Source organism: Oculina patagonica, chromosome 1 (genome assembly GCF_052425735.1).
Source record: "Oculina patagonica isolate OP01 chromosome 1, crgOcupat, whole genome shotgun sequence".
Taxonomy (NCBI): Eukaryota; Metazoa; Cnidaria; class Anthozoa; order Scleractinia; family Oculinidae; genus Oculina; species Oculina patagonica.
In genome coordinates, this window is record NC_135758.1 from 5,676,948 (window position 1) to 5,697,084 (window position 20,137).

General features: G+C 38.2%; 3 protein-coding genes across 3 annotated transcripts; 2 read left to right on the forward strand and 1 right to left on the reverse strand.

Annotated features, from left to right (window-relative positions):
* Nucleotides 1-1,064: 1,064 nt before the first annotated feature.
* LOC144644618 (uncharacterized) lies at nucleotides 1,065-4,638 on the forward strand. The gene is made up of 3 exons (XM_078504148.1): nucleotides 1,065-1,254; nucleotides 1,759-1,867; nucleotides 3,574-4,638. Exons 1-3 carry the CDS (start codon nucleotides 1,065-1,067, stop codon nucleotides 4,337-4,339), a joined length of 1,065 nt encoding a protein of 354 aa, XP_078360274.1. The 3' UTR covers nucleotides 4,340-4,638.
* A 3,370-nt stretch (nucleotides 4,639-8,008) lies between these two features.
* Nucleotides 8,009-13,665, reverse strand: LOC144652983 (protein prenyltransferase alpha subunit repeat-containing protein 1-like). The gene is made up of 8 exons (XM_078512881.1): nucleotides 13,580-13,665; nucleotides 12,455-12,639; nucleotides 12,063-12,135; nucleotides 11,483-11,587; nucleotides 11,077-11,251; nucleotides 10,817-10,926; nucleotides 9,061-9,159; nucleotides 8,009-8,471 (listed from the first exon to the last, which is right to left on the reverse strand). Exons 1-8 carry the CDS (start codon nucleotides 13,663-13,665, stop codon nucleotides 8,021-8,023), a joined length of 1,284 nt encoding a protein of 427 aa, XP_078369007.1. The 3' UTR covers nucleotides 8,009-8,020.
* Nucleotides 13,666-13,731: 66 nt separating this feature from the next.
* LOC144648109 (uncharacterized) lies at nucleotides 13,732-19,435 on the forward strand. The gene is made up of 8 exons (XM_078507746.1): nucleotides 13,732-14,557; nucleotides 15,388-15,531; nucleotides 15,864-15,953; nucleotides 16,422-16,553; nucleotides 16,634-16,772; nucleotides 17,053-17,238; nucleotides 18,557-18,644; nucleotides 19,021-19,435. The coding sequence occupies exons 1-8, from the start codon at nucleotides 13,733-13,735 to the stop codon at nucleotides 19,145-19,147; spliced, it is 1,731 nt and encodes a 576-aa protein (XP_078363872.1). The 5' UTR covers nucleotide 13,732; the 3' UTR covers nucleotides 19,148-19,435.
* Nucleotides 19,436-20,137: the final 702 nt, after the last annotated feature.

The following is a 20,137-nucleotide window of genomic DNA, read 5'->3' on the forward strand; positions in this document are numbered from 1 at the left end:
ACAGATTACTTTTTACCTCCTAATTACAACAGTGATTACTTTCCTTTGCAAGATAAACAAAGCATAGAAATATTGATGATCCGATACCAGGATTCATTGTAAGAAGATAAAAAGCGTTCTCTGGTAAAAATATTTTAAAAAATGAGCTTTCGACAGCCAGACTGCTGTCTTCGACGGATAAAAATGAAGTGATAAAATGGACCTAAAAATTTGAATATGACTAGCGAATCGCATAAATTAAAAAGTTAAAAATATGTGTAAAAGAATGTTAAAAGGAATGCTAAAAGTGTATAAATTACTGTTTGTTTAAAAGAATGTTATATTGTCCTGGCAGAGGGCACGAATTGTTGTCGGCCTCGACCGTTTTTGCCGTGTGCCACGATTCAAGTGTCTTTCTAATGCGATTGTTGCCCTTGTCAATTATCTCCGCGTTTTCAAAGTCGATGGCGTGATCAAGAGTCCAGGCATGTTTTGCTACATTGGAGCCTTTAGCGCATTGTTTAGTATTCCTGATATGTTCTTTTCGCCGTGTGCTAAACGATCTTTTTGTCTCGCCGATGTAGCTCCAGGGACAAGACGCACAAGGGATTTTGTAAACAACATTGCACTGGTCGTCGACCCGAGGTCGAAACTTGGGAACAGGGAACTCTTGTTGTAGTGTCTTGATGGTTTTTGTGAAGGGAAGAAATCCGCCGCACCCATTTTTTCTTTTCTTTTCTTTTTTTTCTTTTCTTTCTTTTCCTTTCTTTTTACGCACTGACGTAAAGCCAGGCAAAGTCACGTCTGTTAATTTTCAGAAAAGAGACCTTATTTGTATTCTCGGTATTGGACTGGAACTAGCTTGCAAAGGGGGCTAATGCGGGTAATCTTTTCAAATGCAAATGACATAAAGCTCTTTTTAATGAAATTCCCCCGCATGAGCCTCCATATTGCAAGCTAGTCCCAGTCCAATCCCGAGAATACAAATATGGTCTATTATCTGTCAGCCGGTCGCAGGGGTCAAAATCCGTTACGCAGAAAAGTCGCGCGCATGCACATGAAACCTATACGGCGCGCGTGTCAGTATGAATAACACTGCGGGCTCGTTTTCGCTTAGTGGTCTTACCCTTTACTGTCTGTATCTTTGTGTAGATATAAACGAATGTCGCAGCGGTCTGACTTGTGGACAAGCTCAGTGCAGAAACACCTTAGGATCATACTACTGTAGCTGTCACCGTGGATACGTACTTAACCCGGATGGCCGGTCATGTCAAGGTAATTTAATTCCAAACCATTAACTATTAGCACAAAATTAACACTTTTTGAAAACTCGCAAACAGTTTGCAGTACTTTCACTCTAACCAAGGACCGGCTACCGAGAAAATTCTGTGCAAATTAACGAAAAAATCTCGGTTGTAAACAATCGATTTTCGACATATTGACAGTGCGCTAATTCTATGAACTTTGTCAGAAAGATGTCTACTAATCAATCTAAGAAAGCTTCGCACTACAGAAGCAAAAAATTGTAATCATTTTTTATCGTTTAAACACTCAAACGCTATTGGTCGATTTGTAGAGATTTACTTGGGTGGCCTTGGTTGAAGTAACCACAATGTAACAGGTTTTTATTGCAGCTAAATGAAAAGTTTGATCTTCAGGTTAAGAAAGTATTGAATAAGATCATTGTTTACACGAGTTATTTAAGGCCAATTCTCTCACGTCCATGTAGTTACTCGATAACAAAAGATGTACATCTATAATGGAATTTTGTGTTTTCAGACATGAACGAGTGTGCCCTGGGACTGAGTCCTTGCAGCTTTGGATGTGATAACAAACAGGGCGGATTCAGCTGCCGGTGTCCAACCAATTATCACCCAATAGGGGGAGGGTGAGTAGACCGAATGTTCGACCACTCTATGTACCATTTAAACGCGCGCGCGTCTGTCGTAAGGACAGGGCTCAAAATAACGGCCGATCAATGGACAATGTCCGGCCAAGATGACAATTTGTCCAGACAAAGTTTCAGTTTGTCGGTCATTTTGATCGGTCACGTACATGACTTTAAAAATGATAACTGATGATGACCACAAGAGCATTAAAAAGCGATCTGTTCATAAAAATTGCAGCCAAAACAGTGAAGAAATAGCGGGGGTGTTAATGCCACACAAACAGACTATCTAACGAACAGCAGAAACGAGTGGTAGTTTAAATTGCTATTTTCAATATTTTGACCGGTCAGAAACGACACGTGACCGAGCTAAAATCTGTCTGGCCGAACAACAGGACCGGCAACTGTCCGAACATTATTTTGAGCCCTGTAAGGATTTAGCAGGTTGAGGCCCCGTCCACACTGACCCGGGTAAATTTGAAAACGCATCTTTTTTTCTCCGGTTAGGCCAACCTTCCACACTGAAACGGCGTTTTCGGTCACCGAAAACGGAGCTTTTCAAAAACGCTCACCAATGAGCGTTTGGACTTGGAGCGTGAAATAGTATTTTTATATTTTATTGTAAATAATTTTAGAGGGCCACTGGTTTGTTAGTATTTTTTATGTTATTTTAGTGCTACCCTCGTTAAATAAAGACTTTACTTTTACTTTTACTTACTAATGAAGCGTATCGTTTTCAAATTTACCCGGGTTAATGTGGACGGAAAACATTTTACGCGGCGTTTTCAAATTTCTCCGTTTTCAAATTTACCCGGGTCAGTGTGGACGGGGCCTAAGATTTCTTTCGAAGTTTTCCACACTGATGACGTCGCTTGTGTAGTGCCTCTGATTGGTTGTCACTTTCACGGAAATTTCTAAACGAGCTCCACCAATCAGAAGACAACTATTGTCCCAATCCATGGCAGGGTTATGGTTAAGGGTTAGGATTAGCATAGCAGAACGCTGAACTGACGGGGAGGGAGAGGGGAGTAACCAAGATATGTAAGAATTCTTCCCGCGAAGCCTAATTTTGAGCATAACAGCCCGTTTCCGTTGGGGACGCCAAAAAACCATAATGTCTAATTTTCCGGGCATAATATAGTTGATCCTAAGCTAACGTCTCAATCAGGGCTGTCCCAAGATGTTTGGAAATGTTTCGGCAACTTTTCATATTTCGAGCAACTCTTTTCCTTTCGAACACCTTTTTGGCAATTTCGAGCAACTTTTTGCCATTTTATAGGCCGAAGATTGCCGAAGCTTGTCCGAGTGTTGTTCGAAGGCCATGCGAGCGTTTCCGAGCATTTTTTAACTATTCTGAAGATTTCCTGGGAAGTTCAAAAGATGTTTTAACTTTCGGATCATTCTGCATTAAAAACTCATCAGGAAACATGACGGCTTCGATATCTTCACGATTGTTCTCTGTGAAAGGAATCCTTGTAATCCAACAAATTTTGGCCTTAAAATACCATTTAGATATTTTTTTGTTGCAGTTAAATGGCACGAAAAGTTACTTTTATGGGAAATTGGCATATATTTAGGAGCACCTTTTTGTGAAATTTCGAATCTTTGGGATATCCCCAGTGTCAATAGTGCTGGTATTTAACTGTGGTTTTAATGCCTGGGTTAAGAACTAACTTCTCTACTTATTTCTTCTCCTCTGTTTCCAGACATTGTTTGTCGCCTTACGGAGAGGCTTGTTACGAATGCGCGCTGTCCAAAGGGAACGACGGCGACAAGGGAGTGCCACTGGTGGAGCGAAACCAAACAGGAAGCCAGTCCCAGTCTTCCCCGCCGTACCGTATTGTGCCAGCGAGCAGCGGCGGGTATGGACAGCAGTTTCCTTATGGTGGAAACCAACGATACAATCAACAACAACAGCAACAACAAGGACTTGGCGGACAGTCGTACAGTCAACAGAATTACGGCCAACAAAACTGGCAAACAGCACAACAGAACAACGGATTCCAATACTCCTTTACTCCTTCGGGAAGCCAGCGGAAACGGCGATCCACGCGTCATCGAATGGAGAAATTCACTATCCAAATTCCCGCCAACATTACGTCAGCTAAGCCAATCCTAACGCTAGTGCCAGTACTCTCAGAATTTAACGGGACATTCAATTACGTCATTGTTCACGGGAACACAAGCTTGTTTAAAGTGGAAGAGCATAAGGGTGTTTCGTTTCTATTCATTAAAACTCCACTCTATCGCAAAGGCGTTTTTCGTCTGTGGATTAAAGGTGTCGTACACGAGCCGAAGGAGAAGGAAACAGATTCCAAGTCGAAAATCAAGGAGGGAAAACAAACAAAACCGACAAGAAGCAAAAACAAGGACAAAGCAGGAAAAGAAAATGGAACTAAAAAACAGCGCCATCCTCTGGGATATTACGAAGCCAAGAAGTTTTCACTTCATTTAGTTATAAAGGCAGTATAAGCTATAGTTGTTTAGGCATTATTTTATGTTAGGCTCGTTTGTTGATAAGTTGTTTTATTTTGTAAAAAGACGCTTTATTTAGCTACTTTATTTTCCATGTTAACGAGTCTTGCGGCTCATAAAAGTCCAGCTGAGCCTAGAAAAAGACTTAACGCTTATCTTCCTAAATACAAAGCTTAAATCGCGTTACTTTGACCATAATGTATGACTATTCAAATGAAACTATTGCGCTTTCGAGTAGTACTTTCTGTTATGTTGTACAAGGCGGTTCTAACTTAAACGTCTGTGGATGAGATTTTAGTGTTGTTGAGCAGTGCCTATTTGTTCAAAGCGTGGATAACGCTGCGAATCGCTATCCATTGGAGAGGTATTCACAAAAAATACTGCGCTATCCCACCGTGAATCCATCGGATAGTGACTTTTTCGGTGGATAGCGTTATCCACCTTTTGAGAACTGGGGCTGCAGAATTCCCTTGTGGAAAAGGGAAGAGAAAGGCTCAATCATACACAAGCCACTCCCTTCAGATGGGAATTTGCTCAAAGTAAATTAACCGTCTTATTAGATTAGCACAGCTCACAGTTCAATAATTGATTTTTCTCCAGTAACAATAAATACATCATATCTATATATAAAGCTTCGTGTTTCTTGACCGATGACGTAAGACTTTTGAACATGTTCCGAGTTCTCGACTATATTCTGCTTCGGCTTGGACATTTGCAATCAAGATAAGCATTCATATTTTTATTAAACGTACTGTCAGCGTAAGAGATCGCTTCAGGATTCAGAGATAACTCAAAACGTAAAATCGTTTCTATCATATTACTGTAAGACAAAAATAAAATCAAGCTTTAAGAGAGTAAGTTAAAAATTATAATTTGTAAAGCTGCATCCTCGTCCTCCTAAGAAAATCCAGAAGGCCTGGGCGGGAGGGTCAAAACATTTCTGTGATACAGAATAAAAGTACATGTATTTACTTGCATTAAAAACCGTTTTTGCCACGTAATATTTGTTTTCCATGATAAACCCGGAAGTTCCAAATGCACTACGAAGCCATTAAGTATTGCCAAATACTGAATGAATACGGAGCATAGTGAAACGTATACCGTAACACCAGGTGTCCGTCTAATGGAGGTGTCAGTTAAGAGAGAGTCGACTGTATCAATTTTTTCAATGCAGTTATCCTCCATTTATGTCTAGGATTGAACGCAAGTATTGTTTAACGAGTACTTCATGTTTGACTGTGTTATTTTGACATTTCCATATTACTTCATATTTGATAGATTTTGGTGTGTTTTGGTGAACTTTTATAAATGAGGACACTTTGTGATGCCTGTCACGAGGAACGTGAATCTCATTTAGTGTTCAATCCTGGACATATCTGTTATCCACCCCACCAAAAATTCACTGTTAGGCCTTACATTGCTCTAGATGTGTAGTTAAGAAGGACCCCCCCCCCCCTTAAGTTTTAGATTCATTCTCAAATTAAGACTCTAATACGTTCTAATTTCTATGGATTTTATTTTTGATAATACATCAAAATGGATGTCAGATACATCTAACTAACGTATTTAAATTATGAATATCATATCGTAATTCGGCACAAATTTCCTTTTCGCTACTATAGGAAAATTCCTGTGATTATTAACAAATTGTTTATACACCTCATTGTGTTGAATTCAGCTGATAAATTAGTTAATTAATTGGTTAACAAATCATCGTGCTACAAAACTTGTTCACAAAGAATCCACCAGAGTCCGCCAGATTCCATCAAATATGTATTAGTTACATCTGTATTTGTAATATTCTTTCCTTTTAAATTACAAAATAAACTATTATGTGATTACATATAATCCGCAAAACATCGTTCAAAAGCATCTGTCTTAGAAAATATAATATACATGTATGCAGCCTTGTTTATAAGCTGCTCTGACATCTGCTTCAAATAATTATTTATAAAGACTCATCATTTACTCAGTACTATCGACCTAGGGAAATTGAAAACAATTTCATAGTATTCATCATTCATTTTTTCTAAAAAAAAAAAGCCTGTTCAAATCTCACTAATCGTTTAGAACTGTACTAATGTAGCTTCCTAACCATCATAAATAATTTTCCTATTTTTTTTTGGTTTGTTTGCAATATTTCAAGGTCAAAATTCCTAGATACTAGGACTGATTATAAACAATTATTGGATGAGGTTTTTGTGATATCCGGAATAATCAAGGTCAAGGTAAGTGTTATCAGCCGAAGCCGAAGGCTGAGGCTGATAACATTTAACGAGACCTTGATTATTCCGGATATCACAAAAACCGAATCTAATAATTGTTTTATTATACATTGTTTTTCTAATAAAGAAAATAATGAAAAACGATTTCTACCTGTCTCAAAACTTGTGCTAATTCCGGCTGAATGCTTTTTCCTCAAAGTATTTCGTAGTTCCTTCCCAATTTTTGTTAGTCATTTTGTGTTTTCTAAGACTTTATTGTCCAGCAATTTTTAAACTAAGGTTTGCACATTGCTTTTGGAAATCATGCATTGCACGCGCAACCTACAGATTAGTGAATAATCTGCTAGCAGATTATTCACTAATCTGTAGGCTGCGCGGATTCCCAGAATTAGCTGTAGGCTCTTAGCCAATGAGAGGACAGTGAGTTTCTACAGTGTATAATAATAAAAGTTATTCGTTCAAGCCCCAAACACCATATCCTGGGTGTCAGATTTTTTTCTTGCGCGGTCTCCGGAGTATCCCCCGCTTGCGAGAAAACATCCTCTGGTACCCAGGGTACAAACACCAGCACCAAGATTCTACAATTTCTACAACCCTTTTTGGAATAATTTTCATTTAATTTAAAACAGGATTGGTATCTAAGGGGCAGAATCATTCCATCCTTTATGACTTACAATCGCATTCATATTATTTTAACAACGTTTTATTTTAAAAACTTTAGTCATAAACTGCACAAATGGATGCATGACATTGCCCCTTGTTTAACTATTATTAAGCACCCAAATCACGTATTTAGTAACATGTGCAGTATACTTAAAAGGCAAACTAATTAAGCTAACCAGTTAACTAATTTTAAATATTGGCATCTTGTCAACTATCAGTCATAGAAACCTTAAGCTCAAAGACTAAAAGTTAAGCTTGTTAGTGAACCTGCTTACTTTTGCGTTAGCTACATCCCTCTCAGCCTTGGATTTGTGTTAAACTGTACCTGCTGTGGCTTACATTGTTTTAGTTTGATTTCGAATTTTTGTTTTCCTTTCTCATTCATAATTTGTCTAATATGCAACATTTTTTAAGCTACCTTAAGTAAAGAAAACATATCATTTGAAAACATCGACCTACAGTGGAAACATGAGTTTTCAAACAAAAATGGTTCGAAGAATCGGGAGTAAAATTGCACTGTTCAACTGAGGGAAAGGAAAACCACTTTTGCTTCAAGTTATCAGCTATGCAGGAGCTTCAAGTTGAGTTATCAGTTACAAGAAATCCCAGGGTTTTAGAGACTACTAAATTCCACTTTGGTTTGAAAAAATGTTTTAAAACCTGAATTATTTAAGCTACAACATTCAAGTACATTTCAACTCTCTCACATGAGTTTTTTTTTGTTAATAATTTAGTTTTTCTCTTAACTAACATACATGTATTTTATTTCTGTTCATATTCTGCAACTTAATCAGCTACCTGTTAATGTTGTCCTTGTATTTGGTTTCCCTTCATTGCAGTTAAGCTGTGAAGGTGTACTTCTTAGCATAATCCACTGCTTGTAATTTGACGCACATCTCTCCTGTACCTCCCCCTCAGGACCTGTACACTCAGCAATGATACTGTTGCAAAATCTAACCTCAGAGGGAGTGGACAGGGGTGATATTGCGCCATCTTCAAATTCTTCTGTAACAGATGTTCTTGATTTCAAGCCTGAGTTCAATTCTCTTAAAAGCTTGAAGGAACCACTTGCTAGTTCAAACAGAGACGGAATGATAGAGGGGGAAGATCTCCTTGAAGTTCTGTTCACATTTTCTGAAGTAGTTTTGTTGTCACTGCTTGTGGAACTTGATATTTCTCTGAACATCTCCTCAGAGGGGACATCTGTAAACCACTGATTCCAGAAGTGATACACAAACCTCCTAAAATGAAAATCAGTTTTAAAATGTCTTGCACAGTTTACCATTGATACAAAATGCCAAAAGGCAGAAAGACAAATTTTTATTTTTCACCAGATATAGTTGCCATAAATACAAGATCGAATCCACCAAGACTTCGAGTGTTAATTGGACAAAATGATGTACCAAAATTATTTACATCTTATTGCAAACTTCTGTGTTACTGTTTCAAATATCTTATCAAAATAAATCATTTCAGACGACACCAAACATCGAAAACAAATTTCGAAGCTCCACTGAATCGCTTTAAAGACGAAAGCTACATGTACATGTCAGATTTTACCTATAGTTTACATGGTTGTTGTGGACTTTGAAATTCATTTTCTCAGGCTCTCAGATAAGAAATTGTTGTTGGTGTTATCACGAATAATTACCTACATCTTTAGCTTTAAATTTAAAAAGGGTAGAAAATAATGCAATAGGATTTAAATTTATGCTAGACTCGATTTTAGTCCAACTAAAATTAATATTACTGGATTTCCTGATGGATTCCATCTCAAATCCATCATGAGTAAAAATCTAAACTATTCTAGCAGTCAACACCATTTTATACCTGTGATTCCAAACAACTTCATGCCCTGGAAAGGTCAGAATTAGATCACTTGTGAAGTCCATTTCTGATAGCAGCAAATGAAAGAGCTCACTTTTAGAACTGAAGACAAAAATAAAACACAAAACAAAAGAATTGCAAGGAGCTTTAAAAATGCTTTAATAAAACTCGTCATAAAACTAAGTAACAATGAAAGTAATTACCAACAGATTACTTTTTACCACCTAATTACAACAGTGATTACTTTCCTTTGCAAGATAAACAAAGCAGTTGTAAGATCTTAACTCATCAATTTTCAGGAGTGCAGCCCAGTCAAAATGGTTTTAAGGTGGCTTAATACAGTTTTGAGGGGGTAAGTGAGCCCAACTTTTAATTTTTTTAAAAAAATATTCAGGAATGTTCCTTCTTTCTCTTATTACTGTTTTTAAAGCATATAGCCATCATATGCAACATTTGACCGATAAAAATGCTAATAAACAATCAATAAAGAGCCGAAATGAATGGCCGAGCGCTTAGGAGAGGACTGGGCACTAGTTGTTTTAACAACGTTTTTCTCAAAATCTACCCGTATGACACCACCTCAAAATTCCAGAAATTATAAATTGGCTTTGATTAAACATTCATGCAGGATAAAATAAAAATCTGTAACACAGATTTTTTGCAAAATAGGAAAATGTGATATTTTGCCCCTTTAAAAATAGCTCAAATTCTGTCTTACAGATTTTTATTTTATTGTGCAGAATATGACACAATCTTGTTTGTGGACCACTGGCCATTCACGTGGCTTATTTTTCCACATAATGTTCAAAGCATTCCCAGACCCCAGTAACCATGCCCCCCAGCATGCAAGGTTTGTTTGTGTGTTGCTTGATTCACAAGAAACAGTATTAATTTTTTGGTTACAATTTGAACTAGAAAAGACCTCATATTTGTTGTTAATGGGCTTTAGTGTTAAGTAAGTTGAAGATATTTTGTCGTAGACAGCAAAATTGTTGACTGCTGGTACATTTTGACTGGGCAGAGGGCACTTAAATAGATGAAGAATAAAATTATGTAATACATTTCTTCTTAGATCATCACTATATATTGCCAAACAAAGTTATTATCTAGTATCATAGGCCTGCAATGTGTTCAAAGAGCTTCAGCTACAAAGCTCCTTGCACACATTGCATGCCTATAATACAAGTATGATAGGCCTGCAATATGTGCAAAGCAAATTCAGCTACATAGCTCTTTGCACACATTGCATGCCTATAATACAAGTATGATAGGCCTGCAATGTGTGCAAAGCAATTCAGTTGCATAGCTCTTTGCACACATTGCATGCCTATAATACAAGTATGATATGCCTGCAATATGTGCAAAGCAATTCAGCTACATAGCTCTTTGCACACATTACATGCATATAATACAAGTATGATAGGCCTGCAATGTCTGCAAAGTATTTCAGCTACATAGCTCTCTACACACATTGCATGCCTATAATACAAGTATGATTAGCCTGCAATGTGTGCAAAGTACTTCAGCTGCATAGCTCTCTACACACATTGCATGCCTAAAATACAAGTATGATTAGCCTGCAATGTGTGCAAAGCACTTCAGAAACATATCTCTCTGCACACATTGCATGCCTATACTATTAGTATGATAGGCCTGCAATGTGGGCAAAGCACTTCAGATAGCTCTTTGCACAAATTGCATGCCTATGATTTAAGAGGATGAGAACAACAAAAGGCACTTAGTAGGGGATAGTGCTTACCATAACCTCTTGAGATGAGTCAGCAGAACCTGTCTATAGTGGAAGCCACAATTATCTGAGATGTGCTTTTCTGCCCACAATCTCATGACTTGAAGTTCACAAAGAAGTTTCTTGAAAGACAAAATGGGAAACAAATATGAGATAAAATTATGTGAGAGCGAATGAGAAACCAAGAAAAATTAATAATTTATAATTTTTACTTGTTTTTAAATGGGTTATACTCTGAGTAAACACAGTAAAAGGAGGCTATCACATTTTACCTTTTTCTTATCATGTATGAATCTTCCCAGCAGCCACGCCCTGTGACTCCACGCAGTGTAGTTATCAGCATATGACTCAGCAGCTCGGAGGGAGATGCCAAGTTCATGTCTCAAACAACACTGGATGAATTCACTCTGTCCTTTTTGTTTCTCAAGCTGAATTATTGTCCACCTCCTATAACATGAACAAGGGAAAAATCCCTGGAGTTCTATAAAATTATTTCTCTTTCTTCAGATAGGGACTGTACTGTGTTATATTATTGTTGCACACTTTTGGGAGGCTTGGAAAAATTCCTGGACCTAAGGAAACTCAAAAAGGTTCCTTTTGTTAACAGAACATTAAACTTGCCCCAAAAATTGTAACATGCTGAACTGATTCTGCAGAAAACAACAACATTAATATTACCTGTGAGCAAATGTCTCAGCGCTTCTAGGATGCTTTGAAAGAACAAGAGCTGAAAACCTCATGTCATATTCTGCACTCAGAGTTCCTGTTGAGATCATTTCCTTCCTGGTTACAAAATAAATGGAAAAGTAAACAAACAAGTAGACATGACCAGTAGTAACAAACAATAATTACTTCTGGATGGGAATATTGAGCTTGAAACATGGATGTATGTAAGATGGAAACTAAAGACTTGTTTAAGAATAAATAAAAAATAAAGAAATCAACTTTGTTTAACAAGGGTTGCACGTAACAGTCTTGCAACTGACAAACCTGAAGCCCTCCAATTCACAATCGAATTGGAATTGAGTATTGTTGGTTTTTGAGGAGGGAGGAAAACTGGAGAACCAGGAGAACAACTCTCAGAGCAAGGTCGAGAACCAACAGCAAACTCAACCCACATATGACACCAGGTCTGGGGATCGAACCAGGTCACATTGGTGAGAAGTGAGCACTCTCACTACTACGTTATTCCTGCCTCCCTTAGAAGCAGGCTTAATGGTGGCAAAATAATATTTACGTATTGTTTAAACCAACTAACCTTCTATTCCATGCTGTATAACACTCGGCATTCACTAACAGAACAGCTCTACTGAGTTGAACAGTCGCTGTAACTAGGATTTCAACAAAGTCACCATAAAATTACTTGAATGTTAATATTGTCTGTATGGCACATGATTTTCCCAGTGTAATTTGAGCTCTCTATAATCGCAGGGATGTACTAGCTAAGAAAAACTGAGCAGGCTCATTACCAAGCTCAGACGGCTTTTCTGGCCTGTGTACCATCAAAATTACCCCCAAGTTCTTGTTTTTTATTAAAAATTCAGCCAATGATAAGCTAGACTATTTTGATGAAATTAGCCAGCTCTTAGCTTCATCCCTGTAATGTGCCACTCAAGCATCCTTTAACAGAATACAACAATTTAATTATACCTGTCAAATTACAATCTTTCTCTTCCTTGTGACTCCTCATAAGCTTCTCATAAGCAAACAAGAAAAGAGGCTTGATACACCATGACTTGATTCCAAGCTTATGGTCCACAATAATAAATGGAACTTCTCGCTCACTGTTCTGCTCCTCTTGGCAGTGAATACAAGGTATTATATCAAATTCATCACTGGAAAAAAGGCAAAGAAATAAAAGTCCCAATTAAATCATTTTTGTTGCAGGAGGCATAGTGGCCTAGTGGTTTGTGTGCTGGACTCCAGATCGAGTGATCTGGGTTCGAGCCCTGGGTGGGGTCATTGCATTGTGTGCTTGGGCAAGACACTTTACCCTGACAGTGCCTCTCTTCACCCAGGTGTATAAATGGGTACTGGCAAACCAAATGCTGGGGGTAACCCTGTGATGACTAGCATCCCATCCAGGAGGGAATAGAAAAAATCCTAGTCACTTAATGCCACTGAAACTGGGATAAGCTCCAGCACGAAAAAAAATATTGTCCATGTAAGTTACACTTATCTCGCAACAGCTTTGCGGCAATTTCCCAGCTGTTACGCTGTGGGCTCAACCTTGTTCTCGGAAAGGAACTGATGTTTTCAGAAGTTGCATTATTGCCAGTTAAGGTTACTTGAGAAGCTCTTGCAGGCAATGATTGTCTCACAGATATGATTGCAGAACAAGTTACACAAGAAATTATTCAATATAAGGTCGTATTGCTAACGACTTAGTTTAAAATTCTAGATCATCTTGTGATTGAATGTTAAATTATTTCCACTATGAAAGCCAAATGTTTCTCAATAATTGAGCTAAATAAGCTTATTAAAAGACGTATTTTTGGCTTGCAACGCGCGGACTTTCACTTCAATTCTTGTTAAGATGCTTTTGAATGAGGAAATGTACATAGAACAACGTTTAAAAGCCCAAAGAAGACGGAAAGAACAGTTTCAACGTGTTAACAAAATGTTGATCTTCGTTCTTGAGATCAATGAAATTTTAATACGTGCATGCATGCATTTATCACCACTTGTAAAAATAACCACATCGCACATTAAAGCGCCTTATTCTTGTTGTCGAAGAAAGAGGAGGGAGCTAAATAAATAAATAAATTAACTTACATCTTAGGGTCGCAGATAAACGCCTGATTTAAAGAGCAGAAATAACTTTCTCCGGGTTGCGCCACGGAGCAACAAGTGGCCGCCATCTTTGTTGTTTCTTCAATTGGTAACCAGGCTTTAGCTGTGCAACCTGGCTTGTCGAGCCAATTCAAAATGGCGGACGGTCCACGCTTTCCAATGTCAGGTTTTCGACCTCAAAATCATCACATTTCAGGGCCATTCACCGGTGGAAATTCTCCTATACCTGCAAAATATCCAAGTATGCCTCCTGAGACATTCTTGCCGCAATCGAATCAACTTTCGACCAATTCTGTGCAAGGACATCTTCCACAAATGTTTGCAAGGAACCAGGGACATGACATTATGCATCACAATAAGCAAAGCTTTCCGCCTTCGTTTCATCAAAATAACAGCAACTTCCAGCAAGACAAGCATCCGATGGCTGTGCAGATGCCAGAGGTTCAGCGGCATCCGTTCCCAGCCGGTCAATTCATCACGAACAGACAGACAACTCATTCAAGTCCTAATTCTCACAGTTTTTCATCTCATGCGCAATTACCGTTTCCTCCTAGCAACACTTCGATAAATATGGACAGTAGTATCGCTGGAATGACACATTCTTCTTCCCCTTTCCCAACTGGTACGCCACAACTCTTACAAAGTACTTTATTACAAGCTACAAGCCACGTTCCCTTGTCAAATGAACAATCCTCATCTATGACATTTCCTGAGTCATTTCCAGCTCCATTTTCAGGGCCCATTTCTGGCCTCCCTGTAGCAGCACCTATGCAGTTTCCCCCTCCATTTCCAAGCACCCCTCCAACGGTGCACCTTGCGGCACCCCCAGTCATTCAACCGCCAAACGTGCCAGGACTAAGGGCTCAAGAGACAACAGGCCAGGAGAGGATTAATAACTTTTTAAAAGAAAGAGGAATAGAAAAACAAGGGAAACAGACATCAGAAAAAACCAATTTGAAGGTTTGTACTTACTGTTAGAGCAGTTTTCAATTGAGTGTCGTAAAACCAAAACCAAAGTAATTACTTTGGCCAATCATAAAGGACACAGACAATCCAGTGAACCAATTAAAACTCGAAGCAAATACATGTAGCTGGCACGAAGTGCGGGAAAACGTGCACGAGCGAGTCACGATTGGTTTTGGTTTTACTCCTGATTGGCTGAAAAAGTGGCGCGAGATTTTTAAGCCAATCACTAAGCGTAGTAATGCAAAACCAAAGCAAACGCAATTACTTTCGACACTCAAGTGAAAACCGCTCTAATCACATTATTTATGTCTGGTACAAGTTGGTCTCACACCCCAGCCGCAGCTCTGTGCCTCGTTACACAATAACATTGCCATTCTTCACACCATACATGTACATTGGCCCAACATATGTTGGACTCCAGATGGCGATGTCTTTCTCTGAGCCTCACCAGAGTCTTTGTGTTGTGTTCTCAGGCATGAGATGAATATATGTGGTATTCTCTAATTCCCGCTAGCAAAGAGTAAGCTGGTAGTTTTCCTGTGATAGCCAGACTAGCATCTTATCTAGGGGGAATAATTAGCTATAACTCCTGGTAGCTTCATGTTACAAAAGCCAGACTGTTTGGTTGGCCACCCTGCTCTGGTGACCCTTAAAACTGGAATAAACTAAAACCTTAATCAGCTCTTTTGTCAAAGAAGTGGAGGACTAAACAACAAAGTTAAACAAAAAATCAAAAAATGTTCTCTATATATTAGAGAATTGGCTTACTGCTAGTTACTAGCTGTTATTAATAACCCATTCTTTAACATACCATTTCTCGACAGTTGCACACAGCTAAAGAATTCATGACAGATTGGTTACAGCTAATTTCTGAGATGTCCATTCAAAGAGACAAATTAGCTGAACTTGCATCAAGTCAAAATGAGAGTGAGTGGAGGCAAGAGCTTGAAAAGGCTAAAAAATTACAGGTAAGTAACAATAAATATTTATTATTACTGGAGTTGGTGGAATACTGTGAGCTTATTGACTGGTAGGTTAAGATGGAACAAAATATTTGGCTTGAGATCTGTACAAACAGGCCTAAGATTTTCTCATAGCTGGCCTTGCTTACCTTACTCAGTCAATAAGCACTATATGATATTTTTATTGAGCTTTGTTTTGTTGGAAATTGGTGACTGTTCTAAGTTATATGTGTGTGTGGGGGGGGGGGAGGGGAGGGGGGGGGGGACAGCCTTTTCCAGACATCCAGCTCCACATGTAAACTTATCAGCTTATACAATGTTCACCATTTTTCTTGTAGGCAAGAATCAATCAAATTCAAGCTTACTTTTCCTCTCCTGAAAAAATGAAGCAACTTGAAGAACAAGTCACAAAAAGGAAGAGGAAAAGGGTAAAAATGTTGTTTATTTTGGATATATGTAAATTCTATAAGGTTTTATTCTTAGAACTCATATTTCTGTATTTAGTGTATCTTTGATTGACAAAAGCTATAATTTATTAGTTGATTATCAGCTGAAATCTGATAACGGTACATGTAAATAAACTGACTTTGCAAATTAAAAAAAACTGATGTTTCGATATTTAGCCCTTCATTGGAGCAAAGGGCTAGTGCACAAAACGAATGGCTGTTTATTTACCATTATCAATTTCTAGGTGATAATTAACTGTTTCACTTTCCCACTGATTTAGCACAATGGTTTCTTTAGAAACTTATAACTTTGTTTAGGTTAAAACCACTTTAAAAATTAAATTCAGGAAGTAAGCTGTTGTGGACAAGCTCTCCATGTAGAGTGAGTATCTATAGGCACTGTAAAGTGCTAAAATCACAAGGTTTCTTTGTCTTTAATTTTTTTTTCAGGAATGGCAAAAGAGGAGAAGAAAGGAGGAATATATACTAAGGCAGGAAGCAGAGGAGAGAAAGACTACACTGCATAAGAAAATTGATGAATGGAGATCAAAGATTATAGCAGAGGATGAAGCAAAAAGAAAGGTACCATATCTTCAATTCTGTGCAATGCAATTTAAATTTTCTAGTTTTCCTCATTTCTGTTGTCTCTCTGTTATTTATAGGCAGAGTCAATGAAACATGAAGCCGGTGGGGTACTAGGAGAGGTGAAAAGAAAGCAAACAGATGCCACAAAAGCTGTTGAACTTTTAAAGGCATTAAGAAAACTAAGAGAGGCTAGGAAACAAGAAGCTGAAGTTAAAGGTAAAAGTAAATGAATGTGGCCGATTTTGGGTACGGTAAATACCTAATCGTACCTCATTTGGTCTCGCCATGGGTATTTTGACTCGACTGCGTCGCGCAAAAGTATGAGCCATGGCCTGACCAGACATGACTAAAGCGAACAAAGAAGTTACGATGAGGCATAAGTATCGGTAGTTAATCTTTTCCGTAGATGCCTGGCAGCTAACCATAGAGTAACATGCAAACTATTTTTAACAAAAAGAACCGATAGCTGCATGAACTGATATTTTCGTTTGTTTAGGAGTTTATGTCAAACCAACCGTGGAAGAGAATAGAAGGTTTGAAGAAAGAGTCAAGTGGCTGGAGAATGTAATGGAACCAAGACGAGAGCTGTATGAAGCAGAAGAAAAAACTCTACGGGTAATGCTAGCAGAGGAGGAGGAAGAGAAGGAGAAAGAACGACGAGAAATGGAGAGAAGAAATCAAGGTAAAGATTGTAGCACTCTGTCCATGCATCAAATCAAAATCATCTTAATTTATAAAATCACAGAATCACGTTCAAGTGAGCCGGGAGCTCCAAAACTTAATTGAAACCAAATTAGGCCAAGTAAAACAAAAAATGTTTCTCGTTTCCGCCCGCTTCATTTTTTGGGAGCCGCCTTCTTTTTTATTATTTGCTATTGGAAAAGTTGGAACGAAAAAAACAACAACAACACACGTTAGTACAACTGAAAATTCTGTAAGTGGCTTTTTTCTGCATTTAAACACGAACTCAGGCCAAACTTTCAAAGCCTTGGTACGCTAGGGCAGCAGTGGATAGGTCAGTTACCTTGCAGGATTTATTTTGCAAGTTTGCTTCTGGAGAATTTGACGATGGAGAAAATAACAAATAGCAAAAAAAGCGCCCGCCCGCTTGCTTTTTTTATAAAAATCCGGACGAGAAACATTTTTTTATTTTACTTGGCCTTATTGCCACTTAAACTTTATAATTACTATTATAATAAATTATTATACATTTTAGTCACTATCTGTCTTCTCATTGGCTAAGAGCCTACAGTTAATTCTGGGAATCAGCACAACCTACAGATAAGTGAATAATCTGCCAGCAGATTATTCACTTATCTGTAGGTTGGGCACGCAATGCATGATTTCCGAGAGGAATGAGGGACACATCTGACAACGAAGGAAATTCATAGTTCATAGGCGATTCGCTTCTCCAACCGAGCAAAACATTTACCTAAATTGAAAAATTGCTGGACAATAAATTTTCGGAAAACACAAAATGACCGACAAAGATTGCGGAGAAACTATTGCACGAATACCTTGAGAGAAAAGCATTCAAAACCAAGACGACAAGTAGGAATTAGTAGAACGGGTTTAGTCGTTAAATTGTTCTTATTTCTTCCAGAAAAACAATGTACATGTATAATAAAACAATTATTAAATTCGGTTTTTGTGATATCCGGAATATTCAAGGTCTCTGTAGGTGTTATCAGCCTCAGCCTTCGTTTTTTCACAAAAACGTTTCCCGCCGTTTGATACACTTTACTCTCATAGTGCCTCTCTCCACCTGAGAGTATAAATGGGAACCAGGCGACCTGACAGAGCATACTCCTGGCTGGTTCGTGTTACGGAAACCGGATTTACCACTACCTTTCTAAACCTAATAGGTCGACAACAAATATCTGGAAAACTACCAGTTGTATGTGTGTCACAAGCAATGCATGCTACCGTAAACAGGCATGTTCGCGTAGTTAATCTGACTGATGGTATTAATCGAAAAATATTCTGTCTTATTTCTTTAGCATCTCTTGGCTTGTCAGATCCCATGGATTGGTTTCATAGCTATTACAAACAAGCTGAACATAGCATGCAGTCATTAGTACAAATACGGTAAGTTTAAGTGATGCATCCATCACACCCAAAGATTTTTAAAAAGCTATGTGAACAATGTATAAAATCAGTCTTTTTGTGTGTTGTGCAAAATTATCTTTCAATCGATGGAAACCCCAAAATAATAGCTAACTAAGGCAAAAAAGAGTCAAAGAAGTGATAATAGACTGTAGGAATATAGATTGGGGAAGATTAGGGCAGGTTTTTTTACCAAGGCTTCGAAGGAGAAACTGTAAAAAAAAAAAAAAAAATAGACGCCATTTTTAAAATCATCTACCAGTCCTGAATTCATCACACTGTTAACAAAAGTTGTGCTTTTTGAGTAAACTGTAAAGTGGCTTAAAATGATATAGTTTTGATTTTTTTTTTCTCCTAGGCGGCAATGGGATGCGTTTTTAGCACCTGAGACATTCCCAGGGGCTTCTCGTATCCCGGAGGGGTATGTGACCCCTGCGGAACCTTCCTCAAGCTTATGGGCCACAGCAGTTATTGACAAGGGTTAGATGTAAGAACATGGATGAAGAGTTACAAAACGCACATGGATCAGAAACTACGCCCAGCTTAAAGAAAGCATCACAAACAAAAGTGAACGGCAGTGCCGATAAAACGTGACTTCTTAATTATTTTTCCATTGGAGTAAATTTACCATCAATAAAAATATCATGGCTAGTATTTTGGTTGTCTTCCTTCATCAACCTCGTTCCCAGGGCTTTTCCTTTGGTAATTTGACGAGGTTGTTTACTAGAAAAAATTGAAATAAATAAACGGTCACTGAGCCGGGACAGCGTCAAATAGTCCGGCGGCTTAGCTCGAAATTTTGCTTGAATTGTGCACTTTTTGATACAAGCATGAAATTTGGAACACTAAAAGTGGTCACCAAGAGAGGTTTTTTCAGATATAGTGCCAAAGCCGAAAAACGCCAGTTTCCACGGAAACCGTAATTTATTTAAATCAATGAAATTTCGTGAATTATTTGTTTGTCCTGGTGTTTAGACAAATACTATTATGTGAGGTAGTGATACAAAGTCGCACGTACAAAATTTAGAACGAAATGCTGTAATGTAGACTGTTCGCAGCCCTCTATATTTTCGTATTTCACTTCTGTTAGCGAACGGCGAACGCTACTATCGGGGAATGAATCGCGAGAGACCTGGTCGCTAGCGCAATAATTCCTAGTTAATTATTGGAATAAAGATGGTAAAAACATAACAACTGTAAGCCTAATTTAAAGCATTCATATCTTTACTTTTGAAATAAAATCTACAAAAAAAGGTGTATAAAAGCGCAAGAAGAAGTACTTCGCGAAGGAGGGGCCTCTTGGCTGAAACTTTCATAACTGTTTACTAGCTGAAAATAGAAAATTGGCGTTGCCTCTATATCAAGAATTGATTAGTATGTGAATGCTTGTAATCCTGCAAAGTTTGGTGCTTGTATCAAAAATCGCACAATTCAGGAGCTAAGCCGCCGGACTAAAAGGGCCAATTTAGATTATT

Bases quoted from the DNA above. Each gene is read 5' to 3' on its own strand.
- LOC144644618 (XM_078504148.1), top strand. From the start codon at position 1,065: ATGAATAACACTGCGGGCTCGTTTTCGCTTAGTGGTCTTACCCTTTAC. The intron at 1,255-1,758 runs GTAATTTAATTC...TTGTGTTTTCAG, and splicing joins GGATGGCCGGTCATGTCAAG to ACATGAACGAGTGTGCCCTG. The intron at 1,868-3,573 runs GTGAGTAGACCG...CTCTGTTTCCAG, and splicing joins TATCACCCAATAGGGGGAGG to ACATTGTTTGTCGCCTTACG.
- LOC144652983 (XM_078512881.1), bottom strand. From the start codon at position 13,665: ATGGCGGCCACTTGTTGCTCCGTGGCGCAACCCGGAGAAAGTTATTTC. The intron at 12,136-12,454 runs GTATAATTAAAT...TTGAAATCCTAG, and splicing joins GAAAGATTGTAATTTGACAG to TTACAGCGACTGTTCAACTC. The intron at 9,160-10,816 runs GTAAGCACTATC...TTTTGTCTTCAG, and splicing joins ACTCATCTCAAGAGGTTATG to TTCTAAAAGTGAGCTCTTTC.
- LOC144648109 (XM_078507746.1), top strand. From the start codon at position 13,733: ATGGCGGACGGTCCACGCTTTCCAATGTCAGGTTTTCGACCTCAAAAT. The intron at 15,954-16,421 runs GTAAAAATGTTG...TTTTTTTTTCAG, and splicing joins CAAAAAGGAAGAGGAAAAGG to GAATGGCAAAAGAGGAGAAG. The intron at 16,554-16,633 runs GTACCATATCTT...TGTTATTTATAG, and splicing joins AGGATGAAGCAAAAAGAAAG to GCAGAGTCAATGAAACATGA.